Genomic DNA, 20,370 nt, shown 5'->3' with positions numbered 1-20,370 from the left:
TGTCAGATGATTTAAATTTGGGTTGTTTTCTCATCTAGTGACGTGAATATGAATTTCTCAAAACAGGAAAGAATCAAAATGAAATGATGGTATGACGCCCTCTTCGTCTCCGGCCAGTGGTCCCTCATTCAGTCATCTCTTTGTTTTGTTGTGCTCATGTAAATGTCCCTCCACTGTAATTCTTAGTTATATCAGACACTGGGAATGAAAAAACCAGAGAGTTGTCTGTACAGCACACAACGGAGGGGTCATGAGCACCTGGGAATAGGAGTTGTCCAGCTGGAGGCTGGTCCCCATACTGCCCCTGCTGCCCACAGAGCCATGGCATCTGTAACATCCCTGAGTCCACTCTCATTTTTATTTCTTTTTTTTTTTTTTAATTTTGTTTTTCAACGTTTATTTATTTTTGGGACAGAGAGAGACAGAGCATGAACGGGGGAGGGGCAGAGAGAGAGGGAGACACAGAATCGGAAACAGGCTCCAGGCTCTGAGCCGTCAGCCCAGAGCCCGACGCGGGGCTCGAACTCCCGGACCGCGAGATCGTGACCTGGCTGAAGTCGGACGCTTAACCGACTGCGCCACCCAGGCGCCCCCCTCCACTCTCATTTTTATTGCAAAGCAACAATGACAGGGCTGTCAAGAAGACTAAATATAGTGATACACAACACTGAGCCCCGTGAGGCACACATCCTTCACCTTCCCCCTTCCTCACCCCCTGGCCTCTTTAGCCCTTGCCCCAGGGCCCTTCTAACTCAGTCCTCCTGGTTACAAACCCAATCTGATGGTATGGAACTGGGGTCAGCACGCCTTTTCTGTAAAGTGCCAAATAAATACCTTCAGTTTTGCAGGCCATATGGTTTTTATAGCAACTACACAACTCTGCCACTGTAGCAGAAGCAGCTATAGACAATATGTAAATAAATAAAGGTAGCTGTGTTCCCGTAAAACCTTATTTACAAAGCAGACAGTGGGCTGGACTTGGCCCATGGGCCATATAGTTTGCCGACCTCTAGAGTGAAGGAAAGACCTGAAATACTCCTACTTTGCAAAGTTCGATATAATTGCCATGAATGTCCTGTATTCCTGGAGCCAGAGAATCACTTATTACATACCCATGGAATATTTATAAACATTGAACAAATACTATGCCACAAGGAAAACCTCAGTGATTTCCCAAAAGTGGAATTCGTGTGGATTAAGATGTGACAAAACCAAAGAATAGGTGAAAACACTGTGTGGATTGTCCTAAGCGCTGTGGGTGCTGGGCCAGGAAACAACTCACTCTTCTGTACTTGTAGGTATGAAATAATGCATTCTTGCTGGAGAGCTGAGCCCTTGGACCGACCGACCTTTTCTGTGCTGAGGCTGCAGCTAGAAAAACTCTTGGAGAGTTTGCCTGAAGTTCAGGACAAAGCTGATGTCATTTACATCAACACACAGTTTCCCGAGAGCTGTGAGGACCCCGGAGAGGGCCCCGCACTTGCTCAGCTAGACATGAACATTGATCTTGACTCTATCATTGGCTCTTGTACTCCCAGCGCTGCTGTCAGTGTGGTCACAGCAGAAGTTCATGACAGCAAGCCTCAGGAAGAAAGGTACATCCTGAATGGGGGCAGTGAGGAGTGGGGAGATTTGGCTTCTGCCGCCCCGGCATCAGGGACGGCAGAAAAGGACTGTGTTTTACCAGAGGACAAACTTGTAAAAAATGGAGTCTCCTGGTCCCATTCCAGCCCCTTGCCCTTGGGGAGCCCATCACCAGATGGACTTTTATTTGCCGACGACTCCTCAGAAGACTCAGAAGTCCTCATATGAGGAAACCTGAGAGACATTCCCAACTCAAGGAAAGTCTTCTGCTTTAGGAGGATCTCTGTACGCTCCATGTTTTTAGAATTTGTCTTCCTTGCCAATCCAATGCCATGGCCCCAAAGCACCAGGTGAATGTAAGTCATCATTAAAAATACATAATATATATTTATTTAAAGAGAAAATACACTTATATGTATATGATGGAAAGAGACAAAGATCTATTTTAATAAAAGATGACTTATTGCATGCGCTAACCATGCAGATCAAAGATTTAAGCTTTAACAGCCTCATCTCTAGCGCTGTTCCTTGATGTTAACATTTGCACAGAGTCAGGGTTGTTTTTTTAAAGTTCTTTTCTTTTTCATGACTATTAAGTGTAAAAATATTTGTAAAATGGAATGCTGTATTTGGCTTTGCTTCTGGTCTTATGAAAAATCTGATATTCTTACATGAATCATCTATTTGATAAGAATGATTTATTTAATGTTTAAAGTTTTATAACTGAGTAATTCTTTGATGTGACTTCCTAATAAAATTTGAATGAGGAAGGTTGTGTTGTACTTACTTGAAAGACATTGGTCACCGACCAGTGGCCTCCATGCCTCTGCAGAGAAATTCCCTTAATGGCTGGTCCTCGATGCAATTGCTTTGATCCACTTTGGCATTGTTCTGGAAAGATATGGAAAAACCACTCCAGAGTCCAAGGATGAAAAACAAAATATACTGGGGTGCCTGGGTGGCTCAGTCGGTTGAGCGTCCGACTTCGGCTCAGGTCATGATCTCACAGCTCGTGAGTTCAAGCCCTGCGTCGGGCTCTGTGCTGACAGCTCAGAGCCTAGAGCCCGCTTCAGATTCTGTGTCTCCCCCTCTCTCTGCCCCTCCCCTGCTCATGTTCTGTCTCTCTCTGTTTCAAAAATAAATAAAAACATTAAAAAAAAACTTAAAAAGAAAAACAAAATATACTAAAGCGTTGACAACTACAATCTGAGTGGAAAGATTAAGAATAACTTATGGAAGAGAGTCTGACAGGTAAAACACTTTCCCGTTTGGGAGTCACAACTTACGGGAGGTGGACCCGGGCAGTGGGCAAGGAACAGGCTTAGAACTCAGTATCTGTGAGTTCACAGCCTGGCTCTGCTATGTCATGACAGCGGTTGTTGGTTGAGCACTTGCTGTGTTTCAGGCACTTTATGTGAACTGCCCTATTTAATCTGGATATCACTACCATACGTAGCAATGCCATTATCATGTATGGACCAGGAAACCGAGGCTGGAAACATTGATTGACGCGCTATGGCCCACATCTAGAGAGTGGTAGAGCCGGGATTTCAGAACTCAGTAATCTGATTCTGGCTGGCTCTGCACATGATTTAGGGGTTTGTTTCAGAGGCTCTCGACCTTTTCATTTTAGCTAGTAAACACACAGGTAGCGCTTACTCTGTGGCCACACATAGGACTCATTCAATCCTGAAAACAACCCCGGCTGGTAGGTACTGCTATTATCCCCATTTTCCAGATGGGCAGGCTGAGGCACAGAGAACCTAACTCCCTCTGCTGGTGAAGGCAGTAGACTGATGCGGTGTGAGCACTGGTCCCTCAGGCCTGTTGCTCCCCACTTGTGAGCAGCCGCCCCAAGCCACCGCAGCCTGTGAGGCTTAGCGCCTATCCTGTGCCCAGCCCGGGTCCTTGCCCCAGCTGCCAACCCAGGAGCTGCAGTCTCCAACGGGAGCCAGCTTCACTGTTACTGTGCAATGCTCTATACAAGAAAGTTCTGAGGGTTTGAAAAGGATCTGCATTGTTATAGAAAATGCCAGCATCACATTTTATCAGTGAAAGAGCAAAAAGAAAAAAAAAAAAGGCTGTTAGAGCCTATAAAGATAATAATTTCTATTGTTAGAAATTTTGGAATGGTTATTTAAAAAAATCAATAAAGGGGCGCCTGGGTGGCGCAGTCGGTTAAGCGTCCGACTTCAGCCAGGTCACGATCTCGTGGTCCGTGAGTTCGAGCCCCGCGTCGGGCTCTGGGCTGATGGCTCAGAGCCTGGAGCCTGTTTCCGATTCTGTGTCTCCTCCTCTCTCTCTCTCTCTCTCTCTCTCTTCCTGCCCCTCCCCCGCTCGCACTATCTGTGTGTGTGTCTCTCTCTCTCAAAAATAAATAAACTTAAAAAAAATTAAAAGAATGTGAATGGCTCATCATTAAGTTCTTGATCAGGAACTGATCAAGAACTTAAAAAAATTAAAACTTCAATCTATAAAGGTTATGTCCACATCTGTAAGATAAATAAGCAAACTGAAAAACTGTTACGTGGAAGTTTCATATAAATTTAATATGAAATATCTAAATTAATATACTTAGTGTTTTATATTTCTAACTTTAATGATACAGTGTAAACAAATATATAATAAATAGCTCATTAAATTGCACAGCCCTCCAAATCCTGTCCAGTTTGCTCGGTATAGGCCACGTGGCTTGAGAAAGGCTGAGAAGCCTGGACCAGTTCTACTACAGAATAGCGCAGAGAAGTGAGCAAGCTGTGACTTCTGGCTTTTCTTGAGACATCAACAAACACAGCAGAGAAACTCACTTCATCCAACCCACAACAGTGCACCAGGTCCTTGATTAAATGGGATGTGATGGGCATCACCCTCCCATCTCAGCTTCCTCTTCCCATGAGGGGAATGAAACTAACTACCATTAATCAGGCATTTCAGTCTCCTCACTGAGAACTTTGGAAACACAGTGGTTCTTCTTAGCCACATTCGAATGTTTCAAAGTTCTGAAAGAACTAACTTTCAGAGGACCCAATCATTAGGAAACTCTTGTACGGTCTCCTGAGCATGAACTGAAAATAGCCTTTTAAATTCCCTTTTTTATAAACTCAAATTACTTTTGTAAAGTGGCTCTTGATGGGCCAAAGAGGGGGAGAGAAAACAGAAACAAATTGGGTCATTGTCTTCCGCCAGCTGGGACAGGGCTGGGGAGGTCAAGAGGGCAAGACAAATAAACAAATACCAGAAATACTCGTGACCTACAGGTTGAGACGAGCTCTGCCTTGTGAGGGTTTTTCTTGCCTTCCTCCTCCACCCCTTCTTCCTTTCCTTCCCTTCCTTTCCCTTCTCTTCCTTTCTATCCTTTCCTTCCCTTTTACCTTTTCCTGGTTTTTTTTTTTTTGTTTTGTTTTGCTTTGCTTTCTTGTTTGTTTTCTGAGTAGAGAAAAGTGAAGATCAGAACCTCATGAGCTGAGGAACACTCGGGTGGCTCAGTCAGTTAAGCGTCCGACTTCAGCCCAGGTCATGATCTCATGGTTCACAAGTTTGAGCCCCATGTTGGGCTCTTTGCTGACAGCTCAGAGCCTGGAGCCTGCTTCAGATTCTGTCTCTCTGCCCCTGCCCTTCTGTACTTTCGCTCTCTCTCAAAATTAAAAAAAAAAAAAAAAAAGAACCTCATGAGCTGGGCCATGCAGCCAATGGCAAAGGCTGGAAGGAAACTAGTCGTATGAGTGAGTACTCCTTGAACAGTCTGGGCAGGTCACTTGGCTCTCCTGGAGAGTAAAGATAGAAGTACCTTCTCTGCAACCCCGTAGGTGGTTATGTAGGAAGGGGAGAAAGCAAGGTCTTTGAAAGAACTTTATACTTACTAGAGAATTTCCCCAATTAGAAGCTTCTCCCAATTTCATTTTTTATGCAGTACAAACTCACCATTTGTCATACTAGAAATCTTTTCCCTGATTATGTTATCAACTCCTTCCAAAATAACACAAACTAGCTCAAAAATAAAATAATTTCATCATCGCCAGGGATGCACAGAGTTGCAGAAGTTGGCAGAGTGAAGGAAGTTGGCCATCATCCCTCACCTCAAGTGGCTCTTGGGCTCAAAGGCAACTCTCTGCATCCTGATGCCCAGAAGTTCCTCTTCTGTCCGTCTCATCCTGGAGTTTGGTTACTTGTGAGCCTCGGTGCTCATCCCTCCCTATATGTGAGTATGGCAAGCAGTAGTGGCCTTATGGACAAGATTTGGGGACCTGGGGTGGGTCCAAGTGCCCTCCGGGGATGGAGAGACTCTTCCTCTGCCTCCGTGACTCCAGACCAAGCAGAAGTTCCTGCTCAGGAAACAAGCCAAACCACAGTCTCTTATCTTGCACATCAGAATGACTGTGGCCAGACTAATCCTGATTCATGAAAGTTAAGACCTTTGTGACTTCTGGTCAATGGCAAAAACAAGTAGGAACTTCTGCTGAGTCAATGGGAAAATAATTGGCCCAAAAGTAAACCAGCTATGACAGCAACTTAACTTCTCTAAAGACATTTAGTTACCTTGGATGACAAGTGGGAAAACGGGAAGTTTTGTTTTCGATAACAAACACTTCAGTAATGCCCAGTGTTTCTATATGTAGGTTTTATCTTCTCTCTTTTAAAGCTCCCAGAACAGAAGTGAAACTGCCCATCATCTATTTAACTTAAGCATGTCTTAATTGCTTAAATTAATTGTATTTAAATGTAATGATTATTTCTAGAAGCTGTAACCCCAAGACCACTACTTCAGAATATTTTCATGTACAATATCTTCTATTGAAATGGGATTCCATGTATAGATACTTGAAAGACCAACTTGAGAGTTCTACATATTAACCCTTCCTACCTCAAGGGTACAAGCATCTTAATTAATTAGTGGATTTATTGAAACTGCATAATTATAAATTCTAACCAAGACTGTGTTCTCAAACAAGTGTCCGGTGAGGACACATATAATAAATTCATCCATTTACTGATATTCACTGAGAAGAGGGCTCTTTTCTGGACATTGGGATTTGCAAGGAACAGCCTTGCTGTCTTGATAACAGTCCAGGGGAGGGAACGCATGGCTTCAAATGAATACTTTCTTTTAAAGAATATTCTTCAGAATGCTCTGACTTGCACATTTTGTTGAAGCCAAGCCTGCAGATGTTGTTTGGGCTCTAACAAACCTAAGAACTAGAGAGCAAGGGCTTTCCCTGGAAGTAGGCTCTAAGGCCCTGCCCCTTAAAACTTAAAATTAAAGGGCCATCCATTGGAGTTTGAAAACCAAAATTCCATTATACCACAAATGGTCTGAGCAGTTCAAGGGAACGTAGGCTGCTTCTCTAATGCCATGAGTCCTATGGCCTCTTTTAACATTGTTTCCCCAAAGATAGAAAATAATTTCTTGTGACATAATTTCGTAGTTCTCTAAATCTTTTTCTTCCTGTACTTCAGATTAGACTGTCTCTAATGATCTATCTTCAAATTTGCTGATTCTCTCTTCTGCCAGCTCACATCTGCTGTTGAGTCCTTCTAGAGAGTTTTTCATCTCAGTAACTGTACTTTTTATTTTATTTTATTTTTAAATGTTTATTTTTTTGAGAGAGAGAGACAGACAGAGACAGAGTGTGAGTGGGGGAGGGGCAGGGAGAGAGAGAGAGACAGAGACAGAGACAGAGAGAGAGAGAGGGAGGCACAGAATCTGAAACAGGCTCCAGGCTCTGAGCTGTAAGCACAGTACCTGATGTGGGGTTTGAACTCATTAACCATGAGATCATGACCTGAGCTGAAGTCAGAGCCTTAACCAACAGAACCACCCAGGTGCCCCTTATATTTTTGAAGTAAACCCTACCCCCAACGTGGGGCTTGGACTCACAATGACTCTGAGATCAAAAGTCACATGCTCTATAGACTAGGCCAGTGAGGCACCCCTCAGTAATCTACTTTTAACTCCGGAAGTGCCATTTGGTTCTTTTAATAACTTGTATTTCTTTGTTCATATTCTCTATTTGATTTTGAGTTTTATCTAAATAGACACTTTTTAAAATAATAAAGTGTCTGCTAAATTTTTTGTCTGGGTCTCTTTAGAGACAATTTCTATTGACTACTTTTTTTTTTCCTATGTATGAGCTAACTTTATTGTTTATTTTCATGTTTCACATATTTTTTATTGAAACTGGCTATTTCAGATCATATATTATAGCAACTATAGATTCTAATTTGTCCCTCCTTCCAGAAGTGATTGTCATCACTGTTTTCTTTCTTTTTTTTTTTTTTTGATGTTTTATTTGTTTAAGTAATCTCTGCACCTAGTGTGGGGCTCAAACCCACAACCCTAAGATCAAGAGTCACATGCTCCTCCAACTGAGCCAACCAGGTGCTTGCCTGAATTAATCCTGTAGACTGTATTTCTCCTGCAGTGTTTGACCACTGATGTCTCTGCTTATTTACTTTTTAAACATTATTCTTGTTTTCATTTTTAAGCCTGGCTTTTAAGAGATCACCTCTGAGTCAGCATGGCTTAGTAATAAGTCAGCCTTTGGTCAGTGTTGTACTTGAACATCTTGAGCCATTAAAGCCTCCACCTTTTGTTTATTGATTTGTGTGCAGCTTGGAGAATATATTCCAAGTTCAGGAAATTTATAAGTCTGCCCTGCATTCAGTGTTTCTTGTTTAGCCAGTGATAAGGAGTTCACTAAATGTGAATGGATTAAATATTCTGATTGAAAAGACAGAGATCATTATGCTGGATAAAAAGGGACTTGTATCTAGAAACAATAGAAACAATTCTTACAACTCAACAATAAAAAAAAATTCTAACTTTTTTTTTTTAATTTTTTTTCAACATTTATTTATTTTTGGGACAGAGAGAGACAGAGCATGAACAGGGGAGGGGCAGAGAGAGAGGGAGACACAGAATCGGAAACAGGCTCCAGGCTCTGAGCCATCAGCCCAGAGCCTGACGCGGGGCTCAAACTCACGGACCGCGAGATCGTGGCCTGGCTGAAGTCGGACGCTTAACCGACTGCGCCACCAAGGCACCCCGTAAAAAATTCTAACTTTTAAAAGGGAAAGAAAACAAGTTTTAAAGGGGCAAAGGATTTGAATATATATTTTCCTAAGAAGATATATAATGACCAATGAGCACATGAAAAGATATTCAACATCTTTAGTCATGTAAATGCAAATCAAAACCACAGTGAGGGGTGCCTGGCTAGCCCTCTTGGTGGAGCATGTGATTCTTGATCTCAGGGTTGTGAGTTCCAACTCCACATTGGGTATAGAGATTACTTACAAATAAAATCTTTAAAAACAACAACAGTGAGATACCACCTTGCAGCCACTAGAATGGCTATAATCTAAAAGAAAGATAATAACAAGTGTTGGTAAGGATGTGGAGAAATTGGAACCCTCAAACATTGCTGATGAGATTACAAAATAGTACAGCTGCTTTAAAAAATAGTTTGGCAGTGCCTCAAAAAGTTAAAACATAGATTTACCATATAACCCATGAATTGCATTCCTAGGTGTATACCCAAGAGAATTGAAAACATGTTCACACAAAAACTTATACATAAATATTCATAGTAGTGCTATTCATGATAGCCAAAAGGTGGAAACAACCTAAATGTTCATCAGTGTATGATGAATGGATAAACAAAATGTGGGATATCTATACCATGGAATAGTATTCAGCCATAGTATACTGATACATGATGCAGTGTGGATTAACTCTGAAAATATGCTAAGTGAAAGAAGCTAATTACAAAGAACCACATATTGTGTGATTCCATTTATGTAAAATATCCAGAATAGGCAAATCCATAGAGACAGAAAGTAGATTAATGTTTGCCAGGGGCTGGGGGAGGAGGAAACAAAAAGTGACTGCTAATGGATTCAGGGTTTCTTTTTGGGATAACAATAATTATGGATTTTTATAGATTTCCAACTAGTTTTTCCTTCACTCATCTTAAACTCTGTTATTAGGTGTATAAGTATGTAGAATTGTTGTGTCTTTCCAGTGAAGTGACCCCTTTATCATTATAAAATTACCTTCATTATATCCCTCATAATATGTTCTGCTGTGAAATCTACTTTGCCTGATGTTAATATAGTCATTCCAGCTTTCCTGGAATATCTTATAATTTTTCATTCTTTTCAATTTTAACCTATTTGTGTTTTTATATTTAAGGTGCCTCTCTTATAGGCAGCATATAGTTGGATTTTTTTCAACCAATCTGACATCACTGTCTTTTAATTAAAATAATTAGACCATTAACATCTAATATGATTATTGATATGGTAGAGTTTCAATCAGCCATCTTGCAATTTGTTTTGTATTTGTCCTACCTGTTCTTTATTCCCTTTTTCTACTCTTTCTGCCTTCTTTTGGAATAATCAAACATTTTTTATGATTCCATTTTACCTCCCATCATGATTTATTAGCTATAACTGTTTTTATTCTTCTAGTAATTATTTTAAGATTGGTAGTTATATGCGTAATTTATCACAGTCTCTGTTCAAGTGATATATCATTTAAAATATAGTATAGGGGCACCCGGGTGGCTCAATCGGTTAAGCATCCAACTTCGGCTCAGGTCACAATCTCACCGTCCGTGAGTTCGAGCCCCAGGTCGGGCTCTGGGCTGATGGCTCAGAGCCTGGAGCCTGCTTCCGATTCTGTGTCTCCCTCTCTCTCTGCCCCTCCCCTGTTCATGCTCTGTCTCTCTCTGTCTCAAAAATAAATAAACGTTAAAAAAAATTAAAAAAATTCTGTCCCAAAAATAAATAAATAAACGTTGAAAAAAAAAATTAAAAAAAAAAAATTAAAAAAATAAAATAAAATAAAATATAGTATAGGGGCACTGGGTGGCTCAGTCAGTTAAGCGACCGACTTGGGTCAGGTCATGATCTCACAGTTTGTGATTTTGAGCCCCACATCAGGTTCTGTGCTGACAGCTCAGAGCCTGGAGCCTGCTTCAGATTCTGTATCTCCCTCTGTCTCTACCCCTCCCCCTCCCCTGCTAATGCTCTCTCTGTCTCTCTCAAAAATAAATAAACATTAAAAAAAATTGTATTAATATAGTGTAAAACCCATACAATAATATATTTCCATTTCTCCCTTCCTGGACTTTATGCTATTACTGCATGGATTTTATTTCACACATGTGATAAATCCAAGGTGATATTATTATATTTGTTTAAATAGTAAAATAACTGTTAAAGATATTCCAATAATACAGAAAGATCTTACATATTTACATGTTGTTACCATTTCCACTGCTTTTTATTCCTTTGTGTGAATCCAGTATTCTATCTGGAATCATCTTCTAGACATTTTTTCTCAGGCTGGTCTTATGATGAATTTCTATAGCTTTTTAAATCTGAAAATGACTATGCCTCTTGTTTTTGAAAGATATTTCTGCTGAGTACTGACTTCTAGATTCAAAGATTTTTTTTCTTTCAATTCTTTTAAAAATGTTTCTCCATTGTCTTTTTTTTATTGTTTCTACAAGAAATTTGTGTCATTCTTATCACTTTGTTTTTTGTATTTAACATGTCCTTTTTTTCTGCTTTTAAGATTTTTTTTTTTTATCACTGATTGTATGCAATTTGCTTAAGATATGCTTTGGTGTCATCTTTGGATTTCTTTCGTTTGGCCTTAATTGATCTTCTTGGATCTGTGAGTTTATAGTTTTTACCAAGTTTGAGAAAACTTCAGCCGTTATTTATTCAAAAATTTTTTCTGACTCTCCCTTCTTTTGGGATTCCAATTGCACATATATTGGGCCACTTGACTACTCACTGATGCTCACTGCTTACTGATGTTTAATTTTTTTTTCATTCTTTTTCTTTTCTGAGATTTTGATTCGTTTTTATTCCTGTGTCTTCGAGTTCACTAATATTCCCTTCTGCAGTAGTCAATATGCCATTAATCCCACCCAGTCTATTTTTTTTTATCTCACATGCTGTATTTTGCATTACTAGAAACTTAATTTGGTCTTTTTTCTATTTTCCATGTCTCTACTTAACTTTTGAACATATGGAATTAAGTTACAATGACTTTTAATATCCTTTTCTGCTCATTCTGACATATGTGTCAGTTCTAGGTCAGTTTCAATTGATTTTTTTTCTCCTCCTTACATCTTATATTTTCCTAATTCTTTGCCAAGAATTTAGTTGGATGACAGATATTGTGATTTGACCTTCTAGGGTGCTGGAGATTTTTATATACCTATAAATAATCCTTGAGCTTTGTTCTAGGATACAGTTACTTGGAAACTAACCTTTTGGGTCCTGCTTTTAAGATTTGTTAATTGGGCTGAAGAACCATGTTTAATCTAGGGTTAATTACTCCCCACCATTGGGGCAAAACACTTTTGAGTACTCTAGACAATTGCCCTATAAATTATAAAATTTCCGAGGTTAGCTGATCAGGACAGGCACTTTTCCCAGCCCTTTCTAGTACTGTTCCTTCTTATTCTTTTTGGTGAATCTTTCCTTGGCCTCAGGCAGGTTTCTTCATGTGTAGAGCAGTTCTCTGCTGAAGATTTGAGGAGGACCTTCTCTAGATCTCAAGATTCCCTCATTGTACAGCTGTCTCCTCACCATATTGAGTCCTACCAACTAACTGCCTTACTCACATTGGACTCCTAGCTGAGTCTTCTAAACTCTGAGAATCTGCCAGGCTCTGCTTTAGTTTCTCCTCCCTGTATTGTGGCCTGGAAACTTTCTTAAGCTAGTAAGCCAAACCAATCATAGGGCCCACCTTTCTTTTTTTTTCCTTAGGAATAATTGTCCATTGCCTGATGTCCAGAGTCTTGGAAACTGTTGTTTCACATATTTGGTCTGTTTGTTGTTGTTGTTTTAGGCAGGAATGTAAATTTGGTCCCTACTGCTCTAGCTAGCCGAGGTCTCTAATGTACCTTTCACAAAACGTTTTATTATGGAAAATTTTAAACTTACACAAAAGTAGGCAGGAGGGTCATGCATCATCTCCACGTTTTAGGAAATGGTCTACTCGTGGCCAATCTTATTTTATCTGTATCCCCATTCATTTCTCTCCCTCTTGTATTATTTTAAAGCAAATCCCAGACATCATGGACACTGATGTTAGTATTTTAGGGTGAATTTCTGCAGTGATCCCTGTCAGTGCCCTCCCCATATTCCTCCTATCTTTTCACTTCAGTGTGCCTGAACTGACTCTAGCATCTCTTTGCTTAAAGGCTTTCCTCAAAAGTGGGGAAAACTACTGTGCCCCGCTCACAGCAGCCTGGAATTGCAGTCTCTTTGGTGCCCTCCCAGGGCCAGACCCTAACCAAAGACTAACAGGTGTAAATAGGTAAATATCTCAGCTCCTTCATCCCTTGTGTGAGGTGATTCTGAGGCTTGTGCTTCACATCTTTCTCCCAAGTTTCTCAATGGGACTGTGTTCCCTTTGCCCACGGTAGTAGCTGATGTGATAATGCCCCATTTATTAACTATATCCCCTCCCTGGCAGATTTGCTCACTCCCTGTATCAGTTTTCCAGGGCTGCCATAACGAAGTACCACAGACTGGGTGACTTAACATAATGTATTTTCTCATGATTCTAGAAGCTAGAAGTCTGACATCAAGGTGTCAGAGTTCAAGATGTCAGCAGGGTTAGTTTCTTCTGAATCTCTCTTCTGGGCTTATAAAAAAATTTTTTTTAATGTTTATTCATTTTTGAGACACAGAGAGAGACAGAGCATGAGCGGGGAAGGGGCAGAGAGAGGGAGACAGAATCTGAAGTTGGCTCCAGGCTCCGCACTGTCAGCACAGAGCCTGACACAGGGCTCTGACACGGGGTTCTGACACGGGGTTCTGACACGGGGCTCAAACTCACAAACTGAGAGATCATGACCTGAGCCGAAGTCAGACGCTCAACCGACTAGGCCACCCAGGTGCCCCTCTCTTCTGGGCTTATAGATGGCTGTCTTCTCCCTGTGTCTTCACGTGGTCTCTCTGTGTGTGTGCGTGCGTGCATGTGTGTGTGTGTGTGTGTCCTAATCTCCTCTTCTTATAAGGACACCAATCATACTGTAGTAGGGCCCACCTATACAACCTCATTTTTACCTTAATTACCTCTTTAAAGGCCCTATCTCCAAAGACAGTCACGTTCTGAGGTATTGGGGTTAAGACTTTAGCATATGAAATTTGGATGAAAAATTCAGCCCATAACACTCCCCTGCTGGTGCTGCACCTCCCAAATGAACTACTACTCAAATTTTTATCTCAGGGTCTGCTTCTGGGCAAACTCATATGAAGGAAATCGCTAAAAGATAAGGACTCTTGAAAAAAATAACCAACTTACCCCTGTATACCTTTGATATCCACAGTTCAAGGCTTTACCCATTCTGCCTTGTATTATTGGCTTTTTACATGTGCACATCTTTTTATAATTTTACAGCCTCACAGTGATGACAGAGACTATGCCGTACTGATCTTATCCCTGACCAGGTAATGCCTTGGATGTAGGAGATACCAGTGCTGCTTGATTTGCTCAAGTCAATGACAGTAGTTCTAATCTGCCTTGGAAACTAGGTTTTAATAGAATAGCCATAAAATCTAAATGACAAATAAAAGTACTTGTTCTTTAATAATGTAAAATCCTTGCTAAGTCAATTGCCAGCAATCTGTACAAATGTACAATACCTAGCACTAAGGTACATAATATATGTTGCCTGAATTAAGGTTCTAATGATTTAAATTAGAGGTATCTATAGCATCATCAATTGGACGCTAAAAACTCAGGATTACAAAGCCACGATTTTTATGTAAAATATCTTCAAAATGCTAGTGCCACCTACTGGTGAGGATTGGCTAGTGTTCTAGGAACCTATTTCTTAGGGCCCTTGAATTTTGATGGTTGCATAACAAGGGGTCTGTCTATACAAAGCATTAGTAAACAATAAAAATTTGACACAATAAAAACATATGATATATAATCACAAGATTCTTGTGAAAAGGAACTGTCATACATTCAATCTTCACATTTATCGTTTTTTTTTAATGTTTATTTATTTTTGAGACAGAGAGAGACAGAGCATGAACGGGGGAGGGTCAGAGAAACAGACACAGAATCTGAAACAGGCTACAGGTTCCAGGCTCTGAGCCCGACGTGGGGCTCGAACTCACGGACCGTGAGATCATGACCTGAGCCGAAATCAGATGCTTAACCAACTGAGTTACCCAGGCGCCCCTCAATCTTCACATTTATAAATACACAAGACTCTCAACTCAAACCTCTCTAGACTAGACCCTCAATAATGATTGGCTGAATAAGTGACTAGGGTGAATGAGGGTGACTGATCAGGCAAACAGAACCTCTTGACTGTAAATCAGTCCTATTTTACATTAGAACAGTATTAATCGAGGATTGTATTCTCCCTCTAGACATTATTTACATTTGATAATAAAGCAGTTCTCTCTGACAGCAAGCTTTCAAAGGCGAAAATGCTAGGCAAAGTACACAGTAAGACAAATTTAAGTCCTTTTAGGTTTAAGTAATCAGGCGGCTGTATTTGTCTGAAAATTACTACTGTGCTACCAAGTTATGCTTACAACACAATGCCTTGGGTTCAATTGACCCTGACTTCAAAGTACTTTCCAGACCACTTTCCACGAATTAAGAGAACAGTTTGTTTCCCTTGAGCTGTGAGGACTGGGATAGGGGCACGTGCATAGGATACAAGAAACTGAAACACAAGGAGCAGAAAACTTAAGCACGAAACTCCATCCCATATTCTCCATTAAGCATCAGACCACAGCCATAGCGAAGTCTGGAACTTGACCTTTCACCCCGGGCCGGTCCCGCCCCCAAAATGGTCCCGCCCACGCCCCGCCTGTTCTCCCGGCCCCGCCTCCACACTCCGGCCCGGCCCCAAGCCCCGCCCCCACTCGTATCTCCTCCCGGCCCCCCCCCCCATAGTCCCGCCCCCCAGCTCTTCTCCCGACTCCGGCCCGGCCCTGAAGCTCGCCTCCACGCTCTGGCCCGCCCACCCCTCCCACCCCTCCCACCCCTCCCACCCCTTACCCCCACTTGCCGCGCTCTGTCTCCTTCTAGCTCCACTCCTGGGCTCCGCTTCCCGGGTCCGAACCGCGCCTCCCCGCCCAAGCCCAAACCCCGTCTCCACCTCCCTGTCGGAGCCACACCACACGACCCGAACCCGCCTCCCGGGGGCGGAGCCGCACCAGGTGCGGACCCGGGGCGTGGCGGATGTCCAGGAGCGCCAGGTGCGGCTTCCGTGTCAAGATGGCCGCCGCCTGCCGCATCGGAGCCCGGGTCCCGCCTGGCCGCCGCCTCTTTGCCGGGACCCCGCTGCTTCGCGTCGCCCTCTGCCTCCTGTGCTGGGCCCCGGCGGCTGTGGTCGCCGTCCCCGAGCTCGGGCTCTGGGCAGCGACGATCAGCGACGTAAGTGGAATGTCGAAACAGAGGCGTGGCGCGTCTCGGGCCCTCAGGGTCCTCGCCGGGACTCCTTCAGACCCCGGTTCCCGGCCCTGGACTTGTTCATCTGGTCTTTGCCGGGCCTGCTCGGGTCCCTGATACGCCCCCTGAGCCTTTCGTCTGTTAACGGGCGTGGAGACCTCCCTCCTCCAGCTGGACTTGGGCTGTGGGGAAGCTCAGTGAAGCTAGTGCACGGGGACGGCTCTCCCTTCTGCGCGCTGCTGCTGTTCCTGCGGATCGCCTTTCCCTAAGTCCTGGCCCCTGGCTGTGCTCTGACGCGCTCTGGTTAGATCAGGTCGTCGTTTATTCAGACCCGAGCCCCCCGATTCCTTGGCACTCCTGCCGGCATCTTTGCCTTTTGACCCCACCTCGGGCCGGGTGCAGCCAGAGGGCCACACCCGTGAGGCCACAGGAAGGACTTTCCCAGGCTTCGCTCTCAGCACAAATTTAAAAAGTGTGTGTGCGCCGCTTTCGTTTTCTTTAAATGCGAGAGCTACCCCACCCCTCTTTTCCCTCTTCTGCGGTTCCTGAATTTCTCGAGGGCTCCTGTCACAGTTCGGGGAATGTGTGTGTGGAGATGGGGTGGGACGTGTGATTAAGGAGCGTTTGAAAGGCTAGGCTGGAGGCATGAGTGTGTGGAAACTTCCTTTCCAGGGCAGGATATTTGAGAACTTGGCATCTGGTAGTTGCATGAGATGATGTAGGAGCGAGGCAAGAGTAGCATTTTGGAAAATTTTGCTAAAGAGGGGCAGGAAATCAGGAAGAGGCCTTATCTCCTGCTTTTCTGGAGTCAGATGACTCACCCAGCTCTGTTTTGAGATGATTATTTTCCATATGCATTGAAATGATGTCTAAGTTCTAAAGGCAAAACTTATATTTTGATTTACTCAACCAGAAACATTTAGTACCAGAGGCTGCAAATACTTCCTACAGCATAGAAACTATACAGGAAGGAAAGTTGGTCTCTTTCTCAATTTTTAAGACCCAGTGCTACCATTTCTTCCAGGGTCCTTCATTATATGCACCAGTGATAATAATGTGTGCATCTCTATTACTGAATTTCTCTGGACAGTAAACAGGAAACTCCAAGAGCTACACTCATGGGTTCATGCTGCTTCTCTGGTGAATGGATGACAGTATCATAGAGACTAAGAGTAGACAATATTGGAAGTGAATGAGCTGTGCACAGATTGTTCAACTCCTTGACCGTATCTGTAAAGATCTTTGCCAACTATACTTTAAACAGGGCAACTCCAAAGGGCCTGCAGAAAGAATGACTTTGCTTCCTGAATGAGGAAGGTAATTTTTTCCTTGGATCCCACGTGAGGTCAGTAGCAGTCTGTGAAGCCCTGCTTTGCAGGGAGTAGGCTGATTTTTCCCCCCATTTCAAGTTGTTGGAACTTGTCCTTCAGAACAAGAAAGGAGAGCAAGCCTTTCATAGATCTGTACTGCAGATGTCTCAAGCAGTGCTTCTTTTGATTGTAAAGGTCAACCAATAGTTTGAGCACCTTCGGTATTAGACTGGCTGGCCACTGCTGTTGCAAAGATGAATTTTAGACAACAGTCCCTTCTCTCGAGAAGCTCACACAGTAGTAGGAACAGCAGATTCATGAATAGTGATTACCTACACGGCAGCATTCTTAGGATATTGCTGGAGCACTGAGGGGGCCACCTAACCCGCTTCCTAGAGTTGGTGCCTGGCTGGGTCTTAAAAGATGAGTAGATGTTACCTCAGTGAGGAAGAAGGAGGGAGCAGAGCAGCAGTGATGCAGGAAATTCTTCATGTTTCTGCTGAGTGAGGCTCTGGTAGGAGTGTTAGAGTGACTCAGGCCACCATAAACCTTCCAGAGCTTGCTTGGCCCTGGGCCTATGGCTAGGGGTCTAGACTCCAGGACCTGCAGGGTCTGAGGCCAGTGATATTTAGTGCAGTGAGCTAGATTTAGGACTGGAGGGGATGCTGGGGAGAGCGGTGGACTACAGATTACATGCTTCTTCTGAAGAGGGCAGCTACCATTCGGCTCCAGCAGGTGGATATTATATGGCGGTGTAGGCACAGAATTGCCAGGTCTCCTTTTTTGAAATGTGAAGCCAGAATCCATCTTTTTATCATGTCAACTAATTCAAAACTGTTTTCGAAAGGGTCCTGCTGATTCACAGAAACCCCATTTAAAGGTTGGAGTAGGCCACCAGGAACAAATTTTGGGTGTGAATGAGGGAGAGCCATTAAGGATTTTAGACATAAGTACCAGTCACTGCGGCTGCTGTATCAGGATGAATTATAGGCTCAGATCTGGTATTTCAGGCAGAAATACCAGCTATTGCAGAACTGTAGGCAGAAGATGTTGAGAGCCTGAATTGGAGCAGTGGTGGCAGGGATGGAGAGGAAGAGCTGCATTTGGGAAGTGTTTGTGAGATCAAGTAGGCGTGCTTTGGGGATTGGGCAATGGAGGTGAGAGACTGGAAGGAGCCAAGGCTGAGGTGACTGAAGATGGTATCACCTTTAGCCAACACGGGCAGTGTAGGAAGAGTTGGTGAGGAGCAGAGAGGACTGTATCTGGTTTAGGACAGGTTAGTGTGGAATGTCTGTTGAACATCCTCGTGGACGTGACCTTGAGGCGGTTGGGTAGGTGGATCCGGAGCTCAGAGGAGGGGTCCGGGCTGGGGGTTTTGTTGTTGAAACTGTGTTGGGGTGGGAGGCTATCAAGAAAGAGCTGTCTGTCATCAGCCTTTTTCTTTCGTTCCTAACCACTTGTTCATTGAACACAATCCCTTCTCACAGCGTTTTCATTCTTGGTGAGGGCATTCATTAAATAACTAAGTGATAGATCATTTCGTTTTAGTTGTGGCAAGGGTTGTTTGTGAAGGATGGGTCCTAGAGACCATGGAAGGGAAGGCCTGGCCTGGTGTGGAGCGTCAAGGAAGACTTCCTGAGGAAGGGACTCTTGAACTGGGCTGAGAAGGGTAAGAAGTCACTAACAAGATGAGGAAAGTGACAGAGAAGGGTTTTTTCAGTCAATTTTCAGGTTCCTGAGGGCAGGAAGGAGTATCCTGCTTTTGAAGCACTGAGTGAAAGGTGCTAAAACAGGCGGGCAGGACTTTGACTATGCAGGGACCTATAAGTGGCAGTAAGAATCGGTCTGTTGTAAGACACAGTTAGGGAGAAGCATGGTTGTTTTATCAAAAGTACATTCATACCAGTATCACGAGAGCAACTGCAGATGCACAGGTAGGACCCCTGTCTGAGCGGCAGCGATGGTGCAGACAGCAGCCCTGACCCTCTGTGTGATGCTGGCCCCCGCTGAGATGCTAGAGGCAGGGGCATTCCGGAGCGTAGTAGAGAGTTAGATACATGGAACAGGATTTTAAGCAAGTGGGTGATATGACCAGATTTTTAAAATTATTTTAATTTTTAAAAATTACTTAAAAATTATTTTTAAAAAATCACTCTGGTCACAGGAGTGCAAGAGTTAGAACTGTATATTCTCCAGGGTAAAACTGTACTCCTGAATAGAGAAAAAAATTTTAACTAGATTATTCTGTATTTCCTTGTGTTTTCATTTTAGAAATCAGGACCTTTGATATTTAGGAAAACTGTGTTTAACTCTACAGAAATCAGGTTTTCTGGTAAGTACAATAAACTAATAATATTAACATAACAGTACATTATAAATGAATAACCTCATGTAATATAACAGAAACTGGTATGTTACTAAAACTAATATATATTTTAAACTAGGCTAAATACTTGTTTTTAAGTGGTTCTAAAATTTTCAGGGTTTCTTTTGTTTCAGTGAAGACTTGGTTATTTTCAAGAATGCATTTCTCTGATCCTGTCTCAAAAAATGTAATATGAATCGTTCTTTAAAAATTAAAATTAATGTGTAATAAAGTAGGCTTCTGTGAAATTTGACTCTGAATCCCAGCTTTTAAAACTAGATGAATTCCTTTTATGAGTCTATGAAATGTCATGATTGTGGTAAAGCCTTTATGCCCCTGAAATTTTTATAAATATATCCATCACCATAGAATACAGTAAAAATTACTACATACTAACATTTTAATTAGGATTTTAGAGCTTATGAAAGTGAACTTATTTGTTGGGGACTATGTTCTCTATGTAAATGCCAATGTGTGAGAACTACCAGGTTCTCATACATCTTGAAGTTTTCAAAATATTTTTTTAAATTTTTATAGATTTTTTTTTTTTTTTTTAGTGTTTTATTTTGGGAGGAGCAAAGAGAGAAGGAGACAGAGGGTCCAAAGTGGGCTTTCAGCTGACAGCAGCAAGCCCGATGAGGGGCTGAAACTCACGAACCCTG

At 42.5% G+C, this 20,370-nt stretch overlaps 2 protein-coding genes across 4 annotated transcripts in view; both read left to right on the top strand.

Annotated features, from left to right (window-relative positions):
- MERTK (MER proto-oncogene, tyrosine kinase) overlaps window positions 1-14,214 on the top strand; it is a 126,827-nt gene extending 112,613 nt beyond the window's left edge. The window contains exon 19 of one of the 2 annotated variants that reach the window (XM_043604001.1): window positions 14,015-14,214. In XM_043604001.1, coding sequence (XP_043459936.1) covers window positions 14,015-14,048 — 34 coding nt within the window. In that variant the 3' untranslated portion in view covers window positions 14,049-14,214. Of the gene's footprint in view, window positions 1-1,298; window positions 2,355-14,014 lie in introns of those variants that run through there. The other variant, XM_043604000.1, reaches the window with a different exon arrangement.
- A 1,417-nt stretch (window positions 14,215-15,631) lies between these two features.
- TMEM87B (transmembrane protein 87B) overlaps window positions 15,632-20,370 on the top strand; it is a 51,601-nt gene continuing 46,862 nt past the window's right edge. For both annotated transcript variants that reach the window (XM_043603998.1, XM_043603997.1), the window contains exons 1-2: window positions 15,632-16,018; window positions 19,615-19,675. In XM_043603998.1, coding sequence (XP_043459933.1) covers window positions 15,824-16,018; window positions 19,615-19,675 — 256 coding nt within the window. In that variant the 5' untranslated portion in view covers window positions 15,632-15,823. The remainder of the gene's footprint in view (window positions 16,019-19,614; window positions 19,676-20,370) is intronic.

Source organism: Prionailurus bengalensis, chromosome A3 (assembly GCF_016509475.1).
Source record: "Prionailurus bengalensis isolate Pbe53 chromosome A3, Fcat_Pben_1.1_paternal_pri, whole genome shotgun sequence".
In the NCBI taxonomy this organism is placed as follows: Eukaryota; Metazoa; Chordata; class Mammalia; order Carnivora; family Felidae; genus Prionailurus; species Prionailurus bengalensis.
Note: the sequence above shows the minus strand (reverse complement) of the source record. Positions and strands in the feature narration are given on the sequence as shown.